The 25,487-nt window shown below is 42.5% G+C and overlaps 1 protein-coding gene and 1 pseudogene across 1 annotated transcript in view; one reads left to right on the top strand and one right to left on the bottom strand.

The window, feature by feature from the left end:
• THSD1 (thrombospondin type 1 domain containing 1) overlaps positions 1–21,780 on the top strand; it is a 25,438-nt gene extending 3,658 nt beyond the window's left edge. Inside the window, exons 4-6 of the mRNA XM_004388069.3 lie at positions 2,858–3,823; positions 13,670–13,828; positions 20,156–21,780. Of these exons, the coding sequence (XP_004388126.1) occupies positions 2,858–3,823; positions 13,670–13,828; positions 20,156–21,534 (2,504 nt within the window). The 3' untranslated portion in view covers positions 21,535–21,780. The remainder of the gene's footprint in view (positions 1–2,857; positions 3,824–13,669; positions 13,829–20,155) is intronic.
• LOC105756877 (small ubiquitin-related modifier 2-like) lies at positions 1,975–2,756 on the bottom strand (annotated as a pseudogene).
• Positions 21,781–25,487: the final 3,707 nt, after the last annotated feature.

The raw sequence follows: 25,487 nt of genomic DNA on the forward strand, positions 1-25,487 counted from the left end.
CTGTGGTAGCTGTGGTCCATTAGTCCTTTGGACTAATCTTTCCCTTGTATCTTGTTTTCTTCATTCTCCCTTGCTGCCGAAGGGGTGAGACCAGTGGAGTGTCTTAGATGGCCACTCATCGGTTGTAATCCTAATGGAAGCAGATCACCAGGCCTGTCTTCTGTAGTACTACTAGGTGGGTTCAAACAACCAACCATTAGGTCACAGTTGAGCGTAAACCATTTGTGCCACCTAGGGACATACAGGTATCAATAAAGAAACATAAATGTGAGATTAGGGCTTCAGACTGGTTCAAACTGATTTAGTTATGGCCTACGAAGTGAAACTGGAACAGACCCGAATTTTTTACCAGTTGGGTGATCTGAAACAATAACCAGAACGAGAAAAATTATGAGTTGAAGCCCTGGAATGGGAGGCTGGGAAGAGGTGTAGTGAGCCCTTTCAGGAGCCTGCTGCATGAGACTGGATTATTGGGAGGACTATGGAGAGCAGCAGACACTCAGAGTGGCATGGTTTGTCACCATCTTTGAGTGGGGCACCACTGTTCCCGACTCTACTCAAAATCCAACGGGCAAGAGATTTGGTTGCTATGCAGTGTGTATGCTTGTTTTCTAAGAGGGAGTTTCTAGCAGGGCTTCAACTTGTAATTTTTCCCATTCCAGTTAACCCAAATTTTAAAAATTTGAGTCTGTTCCAGTTTGCTTCCTTGGCCATGACTGATCTGGGAAGAACTGGTTTAAAGCCGTGTGTGAGATTTATTGATGTTGATGTTGATGACCTTTCATGAAGGAGGCAGAGTAGGTTCAAAGTGAGTTCTTTTTCAACTGTGATCTTTGCAACCTTGGTTTCTTTTAGGGTTCTTCAGGGATTTTGCATAGTTGATTCAAATTTCATTTTAAATATACTTTTAGGTCTTTAAGAAGAGTAATAAAAAACAACTCTCATTTTAACAAACTGGAGACAAGCATGTTAACCTGAGTTCTTTTTGATTTCCCAGTAATTCACTATTGTAAATTTAAACTCGACACACGCTCACGTGTTATATATTGGTGCTCAACACTTGACAAGAGAGTTTTGCTGCTAGAGCGTCATTGGAACCCATCCGAATTTCATTCCTTGCCAGTTGTGTGTCCTTAGATAAGTTTCTTCATCTCTTTCAACCTCAGTAATACTATCGACGTCACGGGATTGTTGTTACGATAAAATAGAATCAAGAATGTGAAGCACTGTGAATGTCTGGGCACATACAAACCCAGTTGCTGTCATTTGATGCTGACTCATGGTGACACCATGTGCATCAGAGTAGAACTATGCTCCATAGGGTTTTCAATGGCTGATTTTTTCGAAGTAGATCGCCAGGCCCTTCTTCTGAGGCACCTCTGGGTAGATCAAACCTCCAGCCTTTAGGTATAAAGGTATAGACCTTTAGGTATAAAATTCACTGCTTTTCTTTTGATGATTTCCAAATATATCATAGACATTTAAGCAGTTAATGGTATGGGAGTAGAAGTTGTTTTCAAATTTGATAAAGAAAATATGATCCAGGTTATAGCGAATCCTGATTCGTGAGGTATCAGTGGTGCAGCCAGTTAAATGAGCCAGGACTTGTGCTGTTCGTTTTGTCAGTAGATCACCTTCTTCAGTCATTTTTCTTTTTTAAGAAAGCATTTACTTAAGAAGACCCTTGACTTAAAGAAAACCAATCTGGGACTTATTTCTTTTAAAGACAGAATGCTATATGTATAACAGCCTCATGCAAAAAACTTAAAAAGTGTCCTTGGTTTCACAACGATAAATAAAAACATTTAAATTCTCTAGTTAAAGTATGCAGACATTTTTGTTGTTGTTGTTGAGAGAAAAATATCTTACTGAAATATAAAAATGAAAGTTGAGTGAGCGTAGAATACACATGCCGCTAATGGAAAAGGTAGTTATTTTCACAGGTCTGTTTTTTCCCCATTTATATGGCAACATGGTTACTTTAAATACAATAAAGGAATGGGGAGAGGGCAAAGAAAACTGTACTACAGTAGCCAGGATGTAGTGGAGCCAGATTGTAGTTTTCTAAATGAGAATGTATTCCTGTCTTTTGGAACAAGAGTTCTAGAGTAATGTGGCCAGGTCGCTCTTTAGTGTACTACTCCTGTCTTCTGGAACTCATCAGTTGTATCTTTTTTCTGCATTTTCAACTGGGCACATGCATCTCTTTCATTGATTAGCTGCTTATCAAATCAGAATCTGATCTGTCTGATTGACAGTCGTGTCGTTCACAATAGACTTTCATTAGTTTATTATGTGGTGTATGCCTCTTAATCTTAAAATGCATTGCAGTGCCATCCTGCCTGCCCCTACCAGATTCAAATTAATATGATCATTATTCTCAGTCTTAACTCCTTCCTTTGGCTGTGGTTGGCGCCGCAGTCTCTTTAGCCACCAGTTCACAAAAGGGGTACCAGGTCTCTTCCGAACTAGCACCCAAGCTGCCTAACAACCACCTCCCTCAACCTCGAATAGTGTCCATCCAAAAGGGAATACCCCTCAACTTCTGGTTTGCCTAAAGTGGATATCAAGAATTAGAGCTATCCAAGTTGTATACATTTTATTTCACCTCATCTTAAATAAGAAATAGGTGAAGTGCTGAGCTAATTAAAGAAAACACCTCTGTGTGCTAGTATATTTATGTGCTGATTCTAATAATCGTTGATTGAATACATACAAGGGTATATTTAAAGACTAACAGCCCAAACAAAGGACATACTGAGCCCCTCTGGAGAGAGAGATATATAATATAATGCCTGGTATATAGGAAGCACCAAGTTACTCCTTTTTAAAACCAGTCTTGACCATCTCCTTTCAGTTCTTGGAGAAGCTGAGTACCTCTTCGTGGGTGAGCCCAGCCATGTAGCACTGAGCAACCACACAGTGTCTGTGGATTTCCAGTATTTTGATGGTGCTAATGGCACCTTGAGGAATGTATCTGTCTTGCTGTTGGAGGCCAGCACCAACCAGACTGTTACCACCAAATACCTCCTGACCAACCAGTCCCAGGGAACACTCGAGTTTGAGTGCTTCTACTTCAAGGAGGCTGGCGACTACTGGTTCACGATGGCTTTGGAAGCAGCGGACAATAGTCCTGCAGTCCCCTGGTGGGAGAAAAGTGCCTTTCTAAAGGTGGAGTGGCCTGTCTTTCATGTTGACTTAAACAGGACCTCCAACGCAGCAGAAGGCACCTTTCAGGTGGGCCTTTTTACCAGTCAACCACTGTGCCCGTTCCCTGTGGACCAGCCCGACATCTTGGTGGATGTCATCTTCACCAACAGTCTTCCTGAGGCGAGAAGAAGTCAGGGACAGCCCCTGGAAATGAGAACCAGCAAGAGGGCAGAACTCTGTCAAGGTCAGTGGATTGAGTTTGGCTGTGCACCTGTGGGGCCGGAAGCCTACGTCACTGTAGTGCTGAAGCTGCTTGGCCGCAACTCAGTCATTACTTCCACAGGACCCGTGGACCTGGCCGAGAAATTCAGATACAAACTGGTGCTGGTGCCAGAACTGACGTGTGAGTCTGTAGTGGAGGTGACGGTGGTGCCTCCGCCTTGCGTCTTTGTCCAAGGAGTGATTGCTGTCTTCAAGGAGGCCCCCAGACGCCCTGGGGAGAGGCGTGTTCGGCTGGCTGAAAACAGCCTGAACCTGGGAGAGAGGAGGACGGTATTTAACTGCACTCTGTTTGACATGGGGAGAAACAAATACTGCTTTGACTTTGGCATTTCAAGCAGAAGCCATTTTTCCACAAAGGAGAAGGAGTGCATGCTAATTCAGAGAAATATAGGTTGGTATTGAGATTTTTTAAAAAAAATTATCAAATTGGTGCCTTTGTGCCATTAAAATTATTATTTAGAATTTAGATGGACTTAATTTTCTATGAAATATTCCATTATTTTTAGGGTTCACTTCTCATGATGTCCCAGTTGGCACTATCATTCTTATCTGAAAAAGTAAGAGACCAAGGTTGCCACTTATATGATCTCTCTAGGTCTGTTTCCCCATAACTAAAATGGGAATAATAAAAGTATCTACCTCAGAGAGGACCGAATAAAATAAAACATGTAAAGTTCTTAGCATAAAAAAAAACAAAAACAAAAACCAAACCCGTTGCCATCTAGTGGATTCCGACTCATAGCAACCCTATAGGACAGAGTAGAACTGCCCCATAGGGTTTCCAGGGAGCACCTGGTGGATTCGAACTGCTAACCTTTTGGTTAGCAGCCAAGCTCTTAACCACTGCACCAGTACATAGGAAGCACTCTGTAAAAGTTAGCTGTTATTACATTATATTTAAACATTATTACATCACATGGCAAGTCCATGGCAGGTATGATCAGAATCCAAAGCTGAATCCCAAATTGAGCTTTCGCTTGCTTGGGTTTAGTAACTTCTGGCTTCCTCTAGCTGAGCGTGTCTCTTCTCGTAGTCATTCAGTATGGGAATGAAGCCTCTTTAGTGAGATTTCGAAGGATGGGTTTCCAAAAACGTCTTCAAATTCTCTACTCTTTGTGTAATGCCCTACCTAATCAAAAAGAGGAGCCCCTGGGTGGTGCAAATGGTTAACACGCTTGGCTGCTAACTGAAAAGTTGGAGGTTTGAGTATACCCAATTGTGCCTCAGAAGAAAGGCCTGGTGACCTACTACTGAAAAATCAGCCATTGAAAACCCTGCGGCGGACAATTCTACTCTGACACATGGGGTTGCCATGAGTCGGAGCAGATGGTGACGGCAGCTGGTGGTTTTAATCACAAAGAAGTGTGATTATTACAATTTCATCCATCCCAAAGCCTCTCCTTTGCATATCTTCCCATTTTTCTAGGTTCGGGTCTGGCTACAAGCTGGCGGTTTAACTTGGCAGAGACTGTTTGGTTCCCTTACATGCTGCTCTCGTCTTCCGCTGCCCGCCCTTCAGCCCCAGTAAGCCCAGCCCCCCCTTACTGCCCCAAGCCTCTGTCTTTGTCTGTAACCCTAAGTGTTTCTTGATTCAAATTTACCCACTTTTCTCCTTAGCAGTTGCTTTCCTTCAACTCTTTCCCTATCCATTGGCCACTTCATTGTCCCCACTTCTCTATCCAGGTTAGATTCTGTGACCCATCCCTTGAATTACCCTTATACCAGTATCCTAAATGCCTTTGCCCTGTGGTGCTTCTGATGCACCTGCCTGGCCAGATCTCAGCTCTGCCTGAATTCAGCCACCACTCAGTCTGCTAAGGCTCCAGGAGAAGGGCACACCTAGGTAGACTGGCACCACTACCGATGCATCATGCCTCCATCCTCAGCTGGGCCCTCCACACTCCCTAACATGGCACCCTGGCCGGCTCCTGTTCCCATTCTCCACAAAGTTCCTTCAGACTTACATCTCCTCAGATCTCAGCTCCGCCTCCGGCTTACCTCTTAGAGTTCATCTTGCCTTGTGCGGCACAGCGGCTGGAAGCCATCAGGTGGCAGCTCCCTCAGCCTCCTACCAAAATACCTCCACCTTCACAGGCGTCAGACCATCTTCTTCTCCTTTCCTGTTATCAGGGAAGAGGTATTATGCCTCTAATGTAAGATCAACCCTCCCTCTCCACTGCGGATCCTTCCCCCACTGTTCTTTCAGGAACCTTCTATTAATATTTTCTCTCTCCTCTGTCTTTAACTGTCCCTTCTATAATTCTTGTGTCTAAATTCTTTTATCTAAAATCAAAACACCCTCCCTCAGCCCCATGTTCTCCCCCAGCACCCTCTTTCCTTTTACAGCCCAGTTTCTTGGAAAAGTTGTCTACACTCTGGGGTTCATTTCCTTGTTTTCACCAGCATTCACTTCTCAACCCAGTCCATACTGGCTTCTACCCCACATCCCTCCCCTGAAAATGTTCTCACTGAAGCAGCTGGTGAATGGCCTCCGGGTCCCAAAATACAGGAACACTTTTCAGTCCTCATCTTCATTGATCCTTCTCTAGACACAGTCACTCCTTGGTTCTGTGGTGCTGCGCTCAGCTCGTTCACCTCCTGCCTCTGGCAGTTCATTCATGGTCTCCTCAGGCCGGTTCCACCTGTCTCAGGCCTGAATTGTTGGTCTTTGTCTGCATTCCGTGCTAGATCCTCTCCCCTCCTTCACATACTTGCTGGGTGATCTCATTTACACCCCCTGGCTTCTGTTACTGTTCTAATGCTGATGACTCCAGGTCAATGTCTCTCTGCAGTTCTTCCTGTGCATCCAAGTGCTGCTTGATAGCTGTCACTCCTAAGACATCTCCTAGGCCCTCAAACAAAACATGTCTAGGATTGGATTCCTCATCTTAACTCCTAAACCTGCTCCTCAGCGTATGACTCCATCGTTCATCTCGCTTTTCAAACTCTTCTCCTTCACCACTGATCAGTGATAAATCATTACAATAAGTCAATAACAAATCATTAAGTGGCCTAGATTTTGTCAGTGTTAGATGTGTTCAGAATTTACAATTTTTTAGATTTTTGAAAGTTTTTACAATGCCTGTGCCATATATTGCTAACATCCCCCAAGCAGAATCTCGGGCAGCATCGCATAATCAAACACATTAACATTTCTGGAAAAAAAAAAAAACACAAATATTCACACTAAGAAATATTAGTGTGAATATTATCCTCCTTTTATGTATCCTAAGGAGGATACACAAAAAACATAAATAGTCAGTTTTGGCAACATCCATTACATATTTGCTGTAAATTGTTATTTACATACTATCTCAGTGTTGGAGTCTCTGTCTCTCTTCAGTTCCACTGATGCCACTTGGTTTAAGCCTCCCTCTGTAGGGCCACTATGAGTCGGAATTGACTTGATGGGAACAGGTTTTGTTTTGTTTTGGTTCCTCTTTACTTGGAGCCCTGGTGGCGCACTTGTTAAGAACTCAGCTGCTAACCAAAAGGTTGGCAGTTCAAGTCCACCAGCCCCCCACCCCCACCCCTTGGAAACCCTATGGGGCAGTTCTACTCTGTCGTATTTGACTTGATGGCAGTGGGTTTGGTTTTGGGTTTTCTTCCTTTACTTGGGTTCTTGGCAACAGATTCCTAATTGATTCCCCTCTGTCCGCTCTGTTTTGTCACTGCAGCCAGAGGGCTTGCATAAAAGTCAGATCTGCTCAGACTAGTCCCCTTTCAGGTGCCTCACTTTACACAAAGATAAGAATCCACAACCTGACCTTCACCCTGAGGCCCTCCTTTGTCAGGCTGCCCCTCTCACAGGCATTATCTCTGGGCTTAGACCTTAACATCTTCCCCCATCTTCACCTGGTTGACATTAACCTTAACTTACCCCAGGTTTCCACTGAATGACTCCTCCTAACCTTACAGCAAGGTTAGATTCCCCTTGCTGTAAGCTGGCACGGCATCCATGCTATAGATATATGGCGTATATCACTTCTGTAATTGCTTGTTTAATGTCACTCCCCCCCATTGTGGAAGCTCATTTGGTGGCAAAACCTGCCTTGTGCTGCTGTGAAGCTACGTATAGCCTTTATTTGTCCCACTTAGTATGCCTGGCACATTAACAGGTACTCAGTAAATGTCTATTAAGTTGAAGATTGAACTGAGTTGTGGCTAGTCTCAGCTAGATATTAGTAGAAAAGTAATTTGATTGAACTAATTTAATATGCTTGACTTTTCAAAAGAAGATACTTGTTACAGGGCAAAAAATTCTAATTGAATTTAATGGAGACTAATCAGGGAAGTAAAGAAATTCAGGCCATTTGATTAGAGACATTTGGGGACAGGAGGCCACCTTGTTGGTTCTGTAAGCTGCTGGGCTTCTCACGGATTCTTCACTCAGTGTCTAAAGACTGGAATGTTTTTCACAGAAGCTTCTGAGACAGCACCAGGGAAAAAGACGCTGGAAAGGGGCACAGTGGGGAGTTGTTTTTGTGTCCAGAATGAGGGTAGTCAGGGGCTGCCTGGGGGCTGCCCATGCAGCAGGAACTAGACACAGCCAAACAGATCACCTGAGGAGCAGAAGCTGAAGACCCATGTTCTTTGTTGGATAGACGTTGGCTCTGACTGTTAAGCTGACAGAAGAAATGCATGTCAGCAACAGAAACCTTAGTGCCTTCCTGTGTTTTCTGTATTAAGTTTATGACTGAAGTAAGTTATCTTCTTTTCATTTTCCTTTTAAATTGACAGCTCTAACAAGTAAAGACTGTCTCTGCCAGATGGCATCATTCAGGGGCCCGACTGAGCCACTATGACTTGTGTGAGTCACTGACTCACTCTGAATTTCTTCGTAGTTATTTTTGAAAATGGAATAATTTGGTTTTTGTGTTTGTTTCTTTTCTAAATATGTCCTAGGACCTTGAGATAGTATATAAATAACAATTTACAGCAAATATGTAATGGATGTTGCCAGAACTGACTATTTATGTTTTTTGTGTATCCTCCTTAGGGTACATAAAAGGAGGATAATATTCACACTAATATTCCTTAGTGTGAATATTTGTGTGTGTTTTTTTTTTCAGAAATGTTAATGTGTTTGATTATGGGATGCTGCCTGAGATTCTGCTTGGGGGATGTTAGCAATATATGGCACAGGCATTGTAAGAACTTTCAAAAATCTAAAAAATTGTAGATTCTGAACACATCTACTCCAAGGGTTTCAGAAAAGGGATTATGTATCCTCTATTTCAAAGCAAAACTTAAGGTGAATTTGAGAATTAATGATAGTGGGTGTAAATCTATATTCCTTGTAATTTTTTTGATAATTTAAATTTTTTGGCCGTCTTCTGGTTTCTCTGATTAGGTGGTCGTGGTTTTTTTTTTTTTTTTTTTTGTAACTTGTCTGAGCAAGAACTTTTACCAAGAGTAGGAACCCTGTCAGTTTCTTCCTGTTTGCAGGTGCTTGCAATAATAGTATTATCTTCAACTTGTGGCTTCTTTGCCAGAGTCTTTTAAAGCTACTTGTCCATTTTTGTGAGTTGTTTCACGTAAATCTAGAAGATATAATTTAGGAATCCATACATCCAGACCCTTAGATGCTGTAATACTCCACAGTTCTCTGAAAGTGATTGAACTAGTAAACCCTTCTACACAGTGGAACTCCTGCCTTCCTTGCACATTCCTTTAGGACATCTCACATCTGTATGTAGCATGTGTCCATCTAATATAATGAAGCACTTCAGAAAAAAGGCCTGGCGATCTACTTAGTTCATTTTTAATACGTGAACTATGGTTATCTTATGATTTCCAGTTTGCTAAGTATTTTCCTCAAAGTTATTAGCAGAGATATTCAGGGATCAGAGTTACTTAAGTTTTTTTTTTAATTTTTTAATTTGCCTGATTAAATTTATCCATTGCTTTATCTGAGTGGTTTCCTGTAGAGTTAAATTGATTTAATTTGATTTAGACATAAAGAAGCATAAAAACTTAGTTCAAGTGTTTATTTTTTTAAATTGTTGATTATCCTTTAAACCATGATTTTACTTTCAAGAGAAAAGGACACTTTACATTTCAAAATGAGATTTTTGACATTAAGATTCATGTTTTTATCCAAAAGTTTGCTTTTTTTTCTGGCCTCCGTTAATGGAATTTTTGTTTTTTGGTTTATGACAAAAGACTTTATGTATTTAAATAAATTATATGAAGTAAAAGAAGAGTTAAGAAAGAATAACAAAAGGATTCTAAACTTTTGTAATTCTACCTTTTGTAAATATGACAACAAGGGAAGGATAAACTATATGTTGACTTAATTTTCAATTTAAGTTTCACAGTAGTGGGATTCTCAGTAGATTTTTCAAAAATAGATCGTAGTACTTTAACTCAGATAGACTTTAAAATGAGATTCCCAGAGCCTTGTAAGCACTGGGGGCTTAGTGTCTGAAGAGCCCGGAAGTCTCGAGGACAAAGCCGACTGTGTTCTGCCCCATGAGGAGCTGTGATCTGAGAGGCACAGAACCAATATTGTGTTCAGTTGGACCTCCGGATGGAACATAATTACCACACCTCAGTTGATGTTGGTCCAGGATACTCGTTTGTAATGCTTCCACTCTTGTGTGAAAATCCCCAGAGAATTTTTATTGCTATAAAGAACTCATGTTGTATGACTCACCCCAAAGATTGCACCACTTGGCTCACCTGAGAATGTATCTGCCTTACACGCTCTCCTTATGTTTGTGTAGGCTTTGTATACCTTTGACTACAACGTAAGTTTTTGTCCATAGAAAATGAGGTGATACTTTTATGCAGAGGGTGTTTTGGTGCCTGGTATTAGCATGACCTGATGGGTCTTGGGGTTGGTTGGGTGCTTACAGGGAAGGGACTTAGGATAAGTCTTTACAGAGGACTATTCAGTTATTCTATCTGACAGTGATTGCATATCTCCTTGGAAGAGAAGCCTGCATTAATCAATCCATATTGGATGTTCTGGGAGTGTTTTTTTGTGTATTTTGAAGCTCTAGTGTTAGATGCATCCCCCCTTAAGATTGTCAAGGCCCTGTGTTGAATTGACCCCCTTAGCGTTTTGTTCCTCTTTATCCTTCATAATATTTCTTGTTCTACAGTCTGCTTTGTCTGATATTAATGTAGCCACTCCCACTTTCTTCTGATTAATATTGCAAGGTATATATTCTTCCTTTCTTTTAGTTTTAACCTATATCTTTATATTTAATTGGATTTATTTTAAACAGCATGTAATTAGATCTTGCTTTTTTATCTAGTCTGACAGTCTTTTAATTAATGTGTTTAGATTTATATTTAATGTAACCATTATCTGCTTGGATTGAAATCTGCCATCTTGCTAGTTTTATATATTTTTTCATTTGTTGTTTCTTTTTTCTTTTTTTTCCTACCTCTTTTGGAATAATTTAATATTAACTTTAACTCCACTATTGGTTTATTATTTACACCTTAAAATTTTTTTAGTGGTTGTCCTAGAGTTTACAGTGTACAACCTTAATTACTTTCAGTTTACCTTCAAGTAATATATTATTTTAAAAAGTGAATTTTGTATTTCCCTTTATATATGCCATTTCCAGCACTCTTCCTTTCTTTGTGTAAATCCAAGTTTTTATCTATTATCACATTCCTTCTATTTGAAGGATTTTTTTTTAAAACATTCCTGGTAATGAAGGCCTGCTGGAAATGAATTCCCTCAGTTTTTGTTTTTTGAAAGTTTTTTTTCTCTCCATTTTTGAAAGATACTTTCATTGAGTACAGAATTCTGTGTTGACAGGTTTTTCTTTCAGTACTTCAGGTATATCACTCCATTGTCTTCTGGCTTGTATAATTTCTGACAAGAAGTCTGCTGAAATTCTTATCTTTATTATTCTGTATGTGATATGCTTTCACCTTCACCTCCCTTCCCCACCTTCAAGATTTTCTGTTTGTTTTGGGGTTTTAGCAGTTTGAATATGATGTGTCTCAGTTTTTGTTTGTCTGTATTTAACCTGCTTAGTGTTTCTTGAACATCTTGGGTCTGTGGTTTGCTGTCTTTCATACTTCCTGTGTCCCATTCTCTCTCTCTCCTTCTGGCATTCCAATTACAAGTATGATAGACTATTTGATATTGTCCCACAGCTCTTGGATGTTCTCTTCTATTGTATTCATTCTCATTTTTCTCACTGAGTTTAAGTTTGGATGATTTCTATTGACCTGTATTCAAATTCACTGTTTCTTTCCTCAACTGTATCAAGTCTACTGTTGAGCCTATAGAAGTCATTCTTCATCTCAGTTACCATGATTTTCATTTCTAGCATTTCCATTTGATTTGTTTTAGTCTATAACTCTCTGCTGAAATTTCTCATCTGTTTATGCATATTGTTCAACTTTACCATTAAAGCCTTTAACATATTAATCATAGTTATTTTAAATTCTCTGTATGATAGTTCTGATATCTGGGTCATATCTGAGTCTGGTTCTCTTTATTCCTGATATCTGGGTCATATCTGAGTCTGGTTCTCTTTATTCCTTTGTCTGTTGATAATTTGCTTTTTCTTGCTTCTTTGTATGTCTAATTTTTAGGTGAAAGCTGAACATCTTGTTTATGCCTGTAGACACCAAGGTAAATATTTGGGTCTGGAAATGGGCACATCCCTATTTTTGCTAGGCCTTTGCTATGGGATTGAGTCAGTGCAGTCAGGATTTGAGCTGGGTTTGGGTTTTTGCTGTTCCTATGGCTAACCTGATTTTAAACCATGCAGTATCTCCTTGTTCTGTTCGAACGACTGCTTCTTGGTCTATGTACAGGTTCCACATGAACATAATTAAGTACGCTGGAAATTCCCATTCTTCGCAAAGGCAGAACAAGTCTGTCTTGGAAGAAGTACAACCAAAAGGCTTCTTAGAGGCGAGGATGGTAAAACTTTGTCTCACATACTTTGGACATGTTATCAGGAAGCACCAGTCCCTGGAGAAGGACATCATTTTTGGTAAGGTAGAGGGTTAGCAAAAAATAGGAAGATCCTCAATGAGATGGATTGACACAGTGGCTGCAACAATGGCCTCAAACGTAGCAACAATTGTGAGGATGGTGCAGGACCGGGCAGTGTTTCATTCTGTTGTACGCAGGGTTGCTGTGAGTAGGACCCAACTTGACGGCAGCTAACAACATGTCTAACCTCAGTGTACCACAGACTTCAGTTTTTTTCTAGTGTAACTTCGTGTTTAGGGTAGAGGATGGACTGCCAGAGGGCTTTTCTCATCATTTCTGTTCCACTCTTAGCTTTAGGCTTGAGCCTGTGCACCCGAGAGGTCCTCATCTGTCACTCTTAGCTCTCTCCCTGTAGTATATTGCTGTTATTTGATACTTGGTGCTTCCTGGCTTGGTGGTTAGGGGTGGGAAGGCACTCTGTTGTTCTCATTTAGCCTAAGTCTTAGGCAAGTGCTGCATCCCTTGGTCTCAGGGACGAGTCTTCTTGACGATCCTACTCCTCCTCAGTGGTAGAAGATCTCTAATAGTCTGGGACTAGGATGTTTTCTGCCCCTCTCGGGTGAAGTTCTTTTTTATTTTTCCATTTCCCACCAGTAATGGGTCTTCACTTGTGCCCTTAGGGAGACAAGGTTTGCTGCCCTTCCCCCGAGCTTTAATGCTTTTGTTCTGTAGTGGAGATAGGGGAGACGAATCTGGGTGAGGTTCTGTGTCTTTCCCACAGTGATGCTGCTTGCCTCCTCAGGCCTCCACCACGAGGGAGATTTTCTCTGGCCTTTTGCCCTGCCCTCAGTCCTTCCTGTGAGCATTTAACGAGATCTGTGAGAAGAACCTGTGGGTGGGTACATATTCCCCTTGTGTCTGTGGCTCCCAGAGGTTCTCTGTTCTCATGCTAGCCAACACTAGACTTTTTAGCAATTCATTAAAAATTTTTAGCTAAATTCTTCTCACCAGCTTGTATGGTGCCTGGTGTCAGCTCCAGGTAACAAGTGTTTGTGTCCTGTGTTTCCTTAAGAAGGCTGCCTTTCCTTATATTTCAGGCCGGTTGGTAAGCCCTCAGCTCTCTGATGGTTGGTATGATTTTATAAAGTACCACCTTTTTCTTGTTGTAAGGGTAGGAGCAGCACTCTTCACAGCCTTCTACCATTTTTACTTTCTGACTTTTCAAGGCTTGGCATTTGAGCTTTGCCTCTTCATTTGGGTGCAGTTAAATACTGATTCTCAAATGAATTATCCTTAAAAGTATGTCTTATGTCCTTGCAGAAACCTGGGGATTGTGGCAGACATGGAGCCAGTGTAGTGCCACATGTGGGGATGGTGTCAGAGAGCGTCACCGAGTGTGTCTTACTTCCTTCCCCTCCAGACCTGGGTGCCCTGGAATGTCCTCAGAGACTTCCCTGTGTTCCCTGGAGGATTGTAATGGTAGGTATTCTTCCTTCCTTTGGTAGTCTTTCCTCAGAGACAGTATCAGAGGCAGTATCAAGCCCAGGATCGCCTGGGAACCCCCAGTCTGACTTCAGAAGTGAACTCATACTGACCTTCTGTTACTGTTGTTTGCAGTACTAACCCTGTGTGTGTTCAGTGTGTCTAGGACTGGGAATAAGTGGGGAAAACACCTTGCCAGTATGGTGACAAGTATGTGGACAAGGAAATAAAATATACTTAAATTTCTAAATTAAAGATTCAGACATACAGGCAGTCCCCAGGTGACGAATGAGTTCTGTTCCTACATCTGTCTTTAAGTCAGATTTGTACGTTAAGTCCGAACAGTTAGGTACGGTTTGTATAACGTCAGTCAAATGTTTGTCTTAGTATATAGTGTACTTTTCTATGCATAAAAACATTAAAGAAATACTTCCAGATACTCTAAAACGTCCTTAATATAATAATACAGTAGTAATAAGAATGTTTTGATGCGTGTTGCAAAGTAGCACCTGTTTGTTATTAAAAACCATCATATGTACCTTGAATTTTTAACAGAGTAGGCTTTATGGGGGATGGTTCGTAACTATGGGTTGTATGTAAGTCAGACATTCATAACCCAGGGACTGCCTGTACTAATTTTTAAAAATACAAAAATGGGGTTATTGTTTCTGACCAAGATTTATTGTTGTTATTTCTCCTTCCTGTGCTTCCATCTCACCAACATTTCCCCTTAATTTTCTCCCCATCATCCCAGAGAAGCCTGAAGATACCATGTTATTTGTCAAAGTGGGGCAAGACACGCTGTCTTATGCCCTGGACGGCCCTAGGTTTATACTTTGCCCCTGCCCCCACCTGAGAGGAGTTGCTGAGTAGATTTCTTCTTGCCATCACCTAAGGGACTGGCCTTTCCTTCATCCTCTAGGTGTCTTCAAGACACACATTCGTAGGTATTCAGTGAGTTTGTGATGTTCATGGTCTACAGATGTGGTACTCACGCAGCTCAGTCAGGTTTCTTTCAGCTTGTGGAGCAGATCCCATTCATTTACCACAGACTACAATAATAAGAATCTTTGCACGTCTCACATATCATCCCACCTCCTGATATACAGCCCAGCTCCCCATTTAGTTGGCTGCTCTTTGCTCTGGTCTTGACCCTTAAGGTTCTTTTGTCAAGTCCTTCCTCCTTCTGCTCTCCAATTCCAGGTTAAAAAAGGCACTGGTTACTTGTCCCTTTGGCATCTGGAGGACTTGGACTGTGCTCTGTGTTTGGATCTCAAAGCACCTTTTAGCCAAAACTACAGACACACGGCAACATCCCACCTCAGTCCCCACCTATGGCCTTAGCAGATTCTTGTTATCCTATCTTTCCAGCCAGTGCAATGGGCCCTGTTCCCTTCATTCCAGCATTCTGTGAGGACGTTGCTCTTTCTCTGTGTTTTTCCTATTGCATCAGCCTCAGGGCTGCCTCCCAACCCTCAGCTCTTTTTTCGTAGACCCTGGCCCCTACCCTGCATCCATTATTTCTTCAATTGTATCTCATACTATTTTCTAAGACTTTTCTTCTCTACCTACCCTGTTCTTTATAAAGTCTCTTCACTCTCTACAATTCCTTCATTGTGTATCACTTCCTTCAAATATACCTTGTCCTCTCAATCCTAGGTTGGCATACTGCAGTAAGATTTTCTATCTCAAGTGCCATAATACTCAAATGAATTTAAAAATCAGTCACCTTTACCTTGTTCTGTACTTTTAAGAGTGACAACAGTTAATAAATGGTTGCTCTGTGCCAGCACTTTAAATATATTACCTTATTTAAACCTCACGATAACTCTATAAGGTAGTTATTATTATGCTAGGCTCACATCTGGAGATCTTACTGCATGATAGGCTAAGTGCCTTACCCATAGAACACTGGGGCAGAGACAGGTTAAGTGGCCTGCCCAGGGTTGTAAAGCTGGTAAGCAGAAGTCTGTGTTTGTACTCACCTAGATATGACTCTGTATTAAGCTTCCGGTCTTGAGTACCTTGCCTTTAAATACAGGCCAATTCGGCTGTCTAGAAGGATCAGCAACCTGGAATCAGCAATCATTTTTGGGAAATGTCGTATTACTTCATGCTTTGGCATCTTAATTCATTAATACCCTGTGGGAACTAAAAGCCTTTACATTATAAAGTGGCAAACGAGGTGTTACAGACATCTCTACTTTTAGTATAAGTGGTCTCAGAACATTTATGTGGATAAAAATTAAAACTTCTTGCAAGTGTTCTCTTTGTCCTACTCAACCGTTTTCTACTTCTTGGAAATGTAAATACCTCTGTGCAGGCTGCTAAGCACGAGGAAATCCCCCTCCCTTTAGGTGAAGGAGGAGAGATGGATGAGGCCAGCAGTTTGGGGCTTTTCTCCAGCCGTTGGTCTTAGGGGAGCCGGCCAGAGTCCAAGGTAACACAGCGAAGGGAAGAGCTTTGATGTGTAATAGTGACGCTGCTAGTACCTGCCGTAAGCAGTCACTGCAGATGAAAGAGATGATAAATCAGGAAACAAATCTTTCCTCATTCAACTGTTTTCACTTGGTTAGGGGTTTAGACTTTGGTTTGGCTTTAAAAGAATGTTTTTATGCCAAGATCTGAGAGTACGTCTACATTTATTTGGCCCATCTTGTTGAACAGGAGAATTAAAAAAAAAAAAAAAAAACTGTTGCCGCCAAGTCGATTCCGACTCATAGTGACCCTATAGGACAGAGTAGAACTGCCCCACAGTTTCCAAGGAGCATCTGGTGGATTTGAACTGCCGACATTTTGGTTAGCTGTCATAGCTCTTAAACAGGGTTTCCAAACAAGAGAATAGGAGGATCCAATTGCTGTTGTGCCACATTCCACCTGGTGGAATATTGATCATTTTTGCTATTACCTATTTAATAATCAGTGAATCAGTTAATTAAATTGATGCTTATTCAGTACCAACTATGTGCAAGTTATTGGGATTGGGCATACATATATATGTATAAAATATGTTCCTGTCTTGAAGGAGCTTAGAGTATAGTAGCTAGGCAGACACACAAACAGGCATAATGCATAGTACAGTACAGGATCTACAAGGATAAAGTGTCCACAGCTTGCTCTGGAAGCTTGCACGAGTGACAACCCATGCTGGGACCTCAGTTCTTGGAGGAGGTGGTATTTGAACTGAAGTTTGAGAGCTGAGTAGGTGTCATCCAGATGAACTCGATGAGAAAGGAGTGTCAGCACAGGGAGCAGTATATAGGGAATGCATGAAGACATGGGAGAAGATGGCCCATCAAGACACCTGAACACTGAAAGACTTTAGTGTGGCTGGAGGGTAGTGTGTTAGGAGACAGTGGTAAAAAACCAGGCTGGGCAGGCAGGCAGGAGCCAGATCCTGAGGGGCCTTGAAGGCTTGGACCTGCGTTGTGGAAAGATTTCTCTGACTCTAATGTGGAGTTCCAATCAGAAGCGGGTAAGACTGGAAGTAGAGGGCCTGTGGAGAGTTTTCAGTAACCCATTTGAAAAATGAAGCGGTGGAGTGGGAGTGCAGAGGAGACAGGATTCAGAGACTGGGTGTCGAGTGATGTTGAGGGAGGCATCGAGGGGAACCCAGGGTTCTAGTACTGGCAGCTGAGCTGACAGCAGTGCCTTTCCCTTGAGATAGGATGTATCAGAGGAGGATCAGATTCTGTGGGGGAGGATGATGAGTCTTGGGCGTGTTGATGGAGAGAGCAGAGCCAGGATGCAGATCTAAATCTCCCTGGCTCCAAAGTTCGTGCTCTTCTCTCTAAGTTACGTATGTGACTTTTATCACTGAAACCAAGAAGGAGAGTTGCAAGAAGCTGCAGAAGCCAAGGAATATAATGACTAAAATCCTTTGAATTTGAGTATCAGGAGATCATTAATGACCTCGGCAGGAGCCGCTTCATTGGAATCCTGGGGCAGGTTGCAGGAGACAGAGATGATAATGGCAGTAAGTCAACACATACAGACTCCTCTTTCTATAAGCTTGGCTGGGGGGATGGGGGAAGGAGCAAGATATGGCCGTAGTGAAAGGGTTAGAGAAGGGTCATTTTAAAGTGAGAAAAGCATGAGCTTGTTTCTGTGCTGAAGGGAAGGTGCTACACAGATGGGAAGACAGAGATAACTGGTGGCTTAGAGAGCGTTTGTTGGTGGACTTGTCTTTCATAGAAGGACACCTCTCCCACTGATTCTGTAGAGAAAGAGGTAAATAATAGGTGTGCCTGCTGGTAAGTTTATGGGGTGGCAGAAGAAGCTTGATGCCTAGGAGACTCCTGAAGAAGGGGACTGGGCCGAGGGCTTGAGGAAAGTTGTGAAACTTTGAAGCAGATATTATAGAGTATGGAAGAGAGTTGCTTAGGCTCCCATGAGAAGATTTTGGGCAGCACCGAGGCCCCAGCTTAGGTTGGGTGCTGTAAGTACGTTGAGGCACTGGTCTGCCTGGCTGTGTTTCTCCAGTGCTCAGGGCCTGGGCTCAGCAGCTAAGAATCCAGATGTCCGAGTTTATGTAGGGTTGAACTTTTGTTGAAGAGCAGGGAATGGGGTGTAGTGTAGTTCAGTATTAGGGAGTCAATAAAGTTGAGGATATGGGAAAGAGAATAGTTCAGGTGATGGATCATGGGTCTCGGTTGGTTCGGGAGAGAAATGAGGCCAGGAGGCAGCTGGCAGATTGGCAGAAAATGGAAGGGTTGTAGAATCAGGAGTCTCAGTGAGGTTGAATAACCAGTCTAGTAATGACAAGTAAGTGAGAGGGAGATGAAGTTTAATATTGCCAAAGAGGCACAGCTGCAGACAATGGAAAGGTCTGATATACTGGATGGACCATCCCAGTGGACTCTGAGGTCACCCAGGATGGTACTAGCTATGGGATGGTGAGGAGGACCGGGACCCAGGTGCTAGAATGATTGACAGGTGAGGAAGTTGGTAGACGGCAGTCTTGAGGGTGGACAAAGACAGTGGTTCAGGTGGATGGCATGAGCATCGTAGGAGTACAGGTAATACATGGGTGTGAAGGGGTATTGGTTGGAATGCACTCAGGTGTGAGGAGATTGTTGGCTCTGTTTGTGTGTGAATGGAGTATGTGTAACAGCTTTGCCACCAGAGAAGGTGGAGGGAAACCTGTGTCCTGAGGGACATCCTGGCCTCAGGTAAGGCAGGGAGGCAAAGGGAGTGGGTTGTGGAAAGGATGTTGGGGAGTTTGGTTATCCAGTGTCCCTTCAGGTATAGAAAAAACGAGAGAGGGGAGTGGTGGAGGACAGGCCTAAGGAGATGAAGCACAGAGTGGGTGGTGATAAGCCTGTAGGGAAAAGAGAGATAGGATAGGTGGCTGGAAGGGCTTGAATTTTGGGCAGCGACCAAGGAGGGAAGAGGTGAGGCCTGGTAGGATTCGTTGACTTCCAGGTGTTTTGGTGGCACAACAGGCTGAGGCCCAAGTGTGTTTGCGTCTTGATGAAACATTTGATGACTGTGGGACAAAGCAGCTTGAGAGAACAGGGAAGGAGAAGAAAAAACACACACAGAAGGACAGTAAAGGTAGGAAAGTGTACAGACAGCGTCTAGAAAGACTGAGAAAGCACAGGCATCAACTAACACTTAGCGAAGAGAGTTTTGGATATAAGGGGAAAATAAGTTGTAATATATTGTCAAAAGTCTTCTTTTCACTTATTAATTTATCTTGAGATGTCCAAATTTAGCCATAACCAGCTAAATTACTTTACATTTCAAGTTTTGTACTTGCTAAGAATTTTAAGATGTGCATCTCAAAGATACATTTAACTACTAATACCAAAAACAAAAGCCATTGCCGCTGAGTTGATTCCTACTCACAGTGACCCTAATAGCCCATGTTAAGTTATCTCAGGCAAAAACCTTGGTTTTATCTTGACATTTTCTACATGCAGCTCTCATGTAGGAAATTTGAGACACATTTCATCAGATGACGGGGCTGAGCATCAGGAGCTAGTGAGCACAAGCACCTTGATGGTGGATGAGCTGGTCGTTTCAGTTCCCTATATCTGTTTTTGCAGTGTTTCCCCTTTATTTGTGACATTGTTTGGCTTCTGCTGCCAGCAGAGATACATACTTAAATCCAGAAATCCTCGTTTGCTCTACTTCTTCCTTGAACTGCTAGATAATGAGAGCAAGCCACTCAGAGATCTCACAACCACTCAGAGATCTCACAACCACTCAGAGATCTCACAACCACTCAGAGATCTCACAACCTCTCAAAGATCTCACAACCACTCAGAGGAAACAGTACTAGAGAATACATGTGTTCTTCGTTTGATTTTGTTTTTGTAGCTTTCCAGCCATCCAGCCCATCTCCTCTTCAGCCCCAGGGTCCAGTGAAACCCAACAACATTGTGACGGTCACTGGGATATCCCTGTGCTTGTTCATCATCGTTGCCACCATCCTCATTACGCTGTGGAGGAAGTTTGGTCGTGCTCCCAAGTGCAGCACTCCCGCTCGACACAACTCCATCCACTCCCCCAGCTTCCGGAAGAACTCAGATGAGGAGAACATCTGTGAACTGAGTGAGCAGCGCGGTAGCTTCTCAGATGGGGGCGATGGGCCCTTGGGGAGCCCAGGGGAGATGGGCATACCTTTGACCTATAGGCGGAGTGTGCCAGTGACTCCAGAGGATGATGCCTCCGGCAGCGAGAGCTTCCAGTCCAATGCCCAGAAGATAATCCCCCCTCTGTTTAGCTACCGCCTTGCCCAGCAGCAGCTGAAAGAGATGAAGAAGAAAGGCCTGACAGAAACCACCAAAGTGTACCACGTGTCTCAGAGTCCCCTGACAGACACTGCTGTCGACGCTGCCGCCAGCGCCCCCTTAGACTTGGAAAGCCCAGAAGAAGCTGTGGCAAACAAGTTCCAGATCAAACCCCCATTTCTGGACCAGCCCGCGGTCAGTGCTGGGGAAAGGCCTCCCTCCGGGCTGGATTTTAATGTCACTCAGGCCAGTTGTGCCATAAGCCCCAGCCAGACCCTAATCCGCAAGTCACAGATGAGGCACGTGGGGAGCAGAGGGGGCCAATCAGAGAGGAGCCATCCCAGGAATTCCCACTTCCGAAGGACTGCTAGTTTTCATGAGACCAAGCAGGCCCGGCCTTTCCGGGAGAGAAGCATGTCTGCTCTGACTCCACGGCAGGCCCCCATGTACAGCTCTAGGACACGGACCTGGGACCAGGCAGAAGACAGGGTTAGACCTCTCAGTCGAGGCACCCACCTGTTACCTGAGCAACTGGAGCATTTCCAAGGAGCAGGTGGAACCAGTAGTCCATTAAGCCCTCTCCCTAAGTCTCACACCTTGGGGCAGCCCACTAGGAAACCAGAACTGGGGAATCGGCAGGCAGGGTTAGTGGCAGGAATTGAGAGAACAGAGCCTCACAGAGCTCGGAGGGGTCCGTCTCCAAGCCACAGGATTGTTTTGAGGAAACAGGCTTCCCCCACTTCCCCCAAAGATAACTACCAGAGGGCCAGCCCTCTGAGCCCTTCTCAGTGTAGAAAAGACAAGTGTCAGAGCTTCCCAGCACACCCTGAGTTCGCCTTCTACGACAACACGTCATTTGGCCTCACAGAAGCAGAGCAGAGGATGCTTGACCTCCCTGGGTATTTTGGGTCAAATGAAGAGGACGAAACCACAAGTACACTAAGTGTGGAGAAGCTGGTAATCTAAGCCAAGAATGTTCTGAAACTCTTCACACCTGGGTCCTTTGCCTGGCGGGTGGTATCCAGTGCTTACATTGTTCTGTGGACTATTTTTGTATAACTATTTGTACAATAGGACAGAATGTGGGGAGGAAGTAACTTACAAAGGAAGGTGTATGTATGCATAAGAAAGAAGTTATTTATCCTGAACTTTTCCCTTTGTTATCCAATTTCTGCTGGTTTACTACTAATAACAATGCCAATAAAATTTAAACAAGTAAAACAGGACTTGGTCTCTCTTGTGGACATGAAAGATAAGTTGTAACTTGTGACTGTGAAATCCTTTGAACATTTGGCAGTTTCCAAATTGGAACAGAACTATGATTCAACTCTCAATAGAAGATGGAGCAAAGTTAACTTGGTAATACAACTCTGAATTTTTTTTTTTTTGTGAAATATATATATATATAAAATAAAACATTTTCTGTTATGTACAATTCAGTGACATTAATTATGTTTATCATGTTGTTCAACCGCCAATATCTATTTCAAATTTTTCCATCACCCTGAACAGAAGCTCAGTGTTCCCTAAACAATGAGGCCCCCTTTTCTCTCATTTCCACCTACCCTTGATAACCGCTAATAAACTTTGTCTCTGTACTCTTACCTTTTCTAGATATTTTATGTAAGTGAGATCAAACAATATTCTTTTATGACTAACTTATTTCACTCAGCATAATGTTTTCAAGGTTCATCTGTGTTGTAGCATGCACCAGAACTTCATTTCTCTTTATGCCTGAGCAATATTCCATTGTATGTATATACCACATTTTGTTTATCTATTCTTCTGTTGATGGAAGTTTTGGCTATTGTGAATAATGCTGCAATGAACATTGTTGTACAAGTATCTGTTTTTGAATTTTAATTTATTATAAAAGAATTTGACTTCTACAGGGCAAGTATGAACAGGTTCCATATTTGGCTGATTAAGTTAATTACAACTATTAGGCAGTCTGCTGCCAAGAAATGGTGATACCACAGGATATTCCAGAATTTTCAGGCCAGAATTGGGTGATATCTTAATGATTTTTATGCAACAAAGAGCCCAGTGGCTTGACACAAAATTATGTGAGTTATTCTGTGGAGAAATAATGTAAGAAGTTGATTATTCAGGTCATGAGTCAAATGAAAACCTGTCCATACGTTCATCACTGTTCTGAGAATGTTTTGGAAAGAAAGGTGTCATCTGCTAAGAAAGCATCACAAGGAAAATGGGCAGTGGGTGCAGGCTGGGAGACTGCCCGGCGTGTGATGCTGACTGTGTTGCTCCTGGGCCAAGGCTGCCAGTGGAGACCCACCCCTCGGTGGTGTCATTCTGAAACGTGTGTGCGTGTGTGTGTGTTTAAAGACAACTCTATCATTTTATTCAGAAAATGCATTAATTGATTTCAGGTATATGGAAAGTAGGTAGACCAGATTATTAGTTTATAGTTTAAGTTTTTTTAATTGGATGAAGAAGATAAAGAAGGAAAGAGGAGAAAGGAATCTTTTTAGAAATTTAGAATTATTTTTGTTTTCTTATTCAGTCTTTCTACCACATTTTACAGATGAAGAATTTGAGACTCAGAGAAGGTGTCTTAGTTTCCTAGGCTGCTGTAACACAAATACCATAAGTGGGTGGCTTTAAAGAACAGAAACATATTTTCTCACAGTTCTGGAGGCTAAAAGTCCAAATCAGGCTCTTGGCTGCATTGATTCCTTCCTTGTAGGTACTCCTGGGCCTTCCTTGGTTCTTGGGCTTGTAGATGATCTTCACATGATGTCTATCTTTCCCCATGTGTATATCTCGGTATCTTATCTGCTCTTTTTATAACTCAGAAATGATGAGATTTAGAACCTACCTTACTTTGGTATGTTCTAATTAACATAACAAAGTAAACCCTATTTCCAAACAGGATTACATCCACAGTTTGAGGTTAGGATTCCAACATGTATTTTTTGTTTTGGGTAGGGGGTACACTTTTATCCATAAGAGAGGGTAATTAAGTCCTCCAAAGTTGGATAGACATGGATTATCCATTTTATTCTAAATACCACACTCTTCATGCTGCCATCACAGTCTTTGCAAGTCTTCTCTAATAGCAGAAACGAAGGTGCTCAGGAGAAAGCTGGCCCTTTTGCAGTAAGTAGGTGTACAGAAAGCTTCTGCTAGCTTTTTCTTTTTTTTTAATTGTAGTTAAATGAAGTTTACATTTCAAGTTAGTCTCCCATACAAAATTTTATACATAGATTGTTATCCTACCCTAATTGCTCACCCCCTTCTGCGACAGCACACTCCTCCTTTCCTCCCCTGACCCTCCATGACCATTCAACCAGCTCCTAACCCTCTCTGCCTTCCCCTCTCACCTCTGGACAGAAGCTGCCCCTTTGGTCTCTTGTGTCTACTTGACTAAGAGGCACACTCTTCATGAGTATCACTTTATGTCCCACAATCCAGTCCAATTCCTGTCTGAAGAGTTGGCCTCGCAAATTATTTTAGTTCTGGGCTGACAGAGAGTCCAGGGGCCATGCTTTCTGGGGTACCTCCAGTCTCAGACCATTAAGTCTGGTCTTCTTACTAGAATTTGAGTTCTGCACCCCATCTTTCTGCTGCTCCATCAGGGACTCTCTCTGTTTTGTTTCCTGTCAGGACGTTCATTGGTGGTAGCCGGGCACCGTCAAGTTCTTCTGGTCTCAGGCTGATGAAGTCTCTGGTTTATGTGGCCCATTGTGTCTCTTGGGCTAATACTTTTCTTGTGTCTTTGGTGTTCTTCATTCTCCTTTTCTCCAGGTGGTTGGGACCAACTGATGCATCTTAGATGGCCGCTTGCAAGCTTTTAAGACCCCGGATGCCACTCACCGAAGTAGGATGCAGAACATTTTCTTAATAAGCTTTGTTATGCCAGTTGACCTAGATGTCCCCTGAAAGCATGGTCCCCAGACCCTTACCCCTGCTACTCTGTCTCTCAAAAGTATTTGATTGTATTGAGGAAACTTCTTAGCTTTGGTTTAGTCCAGTTGTGCTGACTTCGCCTGTAGTGTGTGCTGTCCTTCCCTTCACCTAAGATGATTCTTATCTACTATCTAGTTAGTGAATAACCCTCACCCTCCCTCCCCACCCTCGTAACCATCAAAGAATGTTTTCTTATGTGTTTAAACCTTTTCTTGAGTTCTTATAATAGTGGTCTTATACAGTATTTGTCCTTCTGTGACTGACTAAATTCATTCAGCATCATAAGTTCCAGCTTCCACCATGTTATACCATATTTCACAGCTTCATCATTGTTCTTTATCATTGCATAATATTCCATTGCGTGGATATACCATAATTTGTCTATCCATTTGTCCGTTGATGGGCACCTAGGTTGTTTCCATCTTTTTGCTATCGTGAACAGTGCTGCAATGAACATGGGTATGCATGTATCTATTTGTGTGACGGCTCTTATTTCTCTAGGATATATTCCAAGGAGCAGGATAGCTGGATCGTATGGTACTTCTATTTCCTCTGCTAGCTTTTTCCAAAGGAAGAAAGCTTTCTGCTGATTGATGAGATGTTAGGACTGGTCTTGCAACTTGCTTTGGAAGTAGGGACTAAACAAAAGAACCTAAGAGTTGGGTACCTACCTTGGAAGTCTATCATCAAGTACGTTGTAGCACAGAACAGAGTTGGGTACCTTCACTGGAAGTCTGTCATCAGGTATGTTGTAGTGCAGAACAAAACTTACACTCCGTTCAAAGTGAAAACAAAGAGATTCATTTGGGGAACAGAAAACAGCCAGGCTGGGGAACACAGTGCAATGTGAGATTACAAGGTGTTCCATTAGGGTTGGGAAAAAGAGTGTCTTTTATACAGAGCTACACACAAGCCTTTCTTCATATCTGCTGATCTTTATATAGGACAGGCCGTGGCAACATTCTTTCTAGAAAAAAAAAGCTTTTATG

This window comes from Trichechus manatus, unplaced genomic scaffold, assembly GCF_000243295.1.
Source record: "Trichechus manatus latirostris isolate Lorelei unplaced genomic scaffold, TriManLat1.0 scaffold00205, whole genome shotgun sequence".
Classification (NCBI taxonomy): Eukaryota; Metazoa; Chordata; class Mammalia; order Sirenia; family Trichechidae; genus Trichechus; species Trichechus manatus.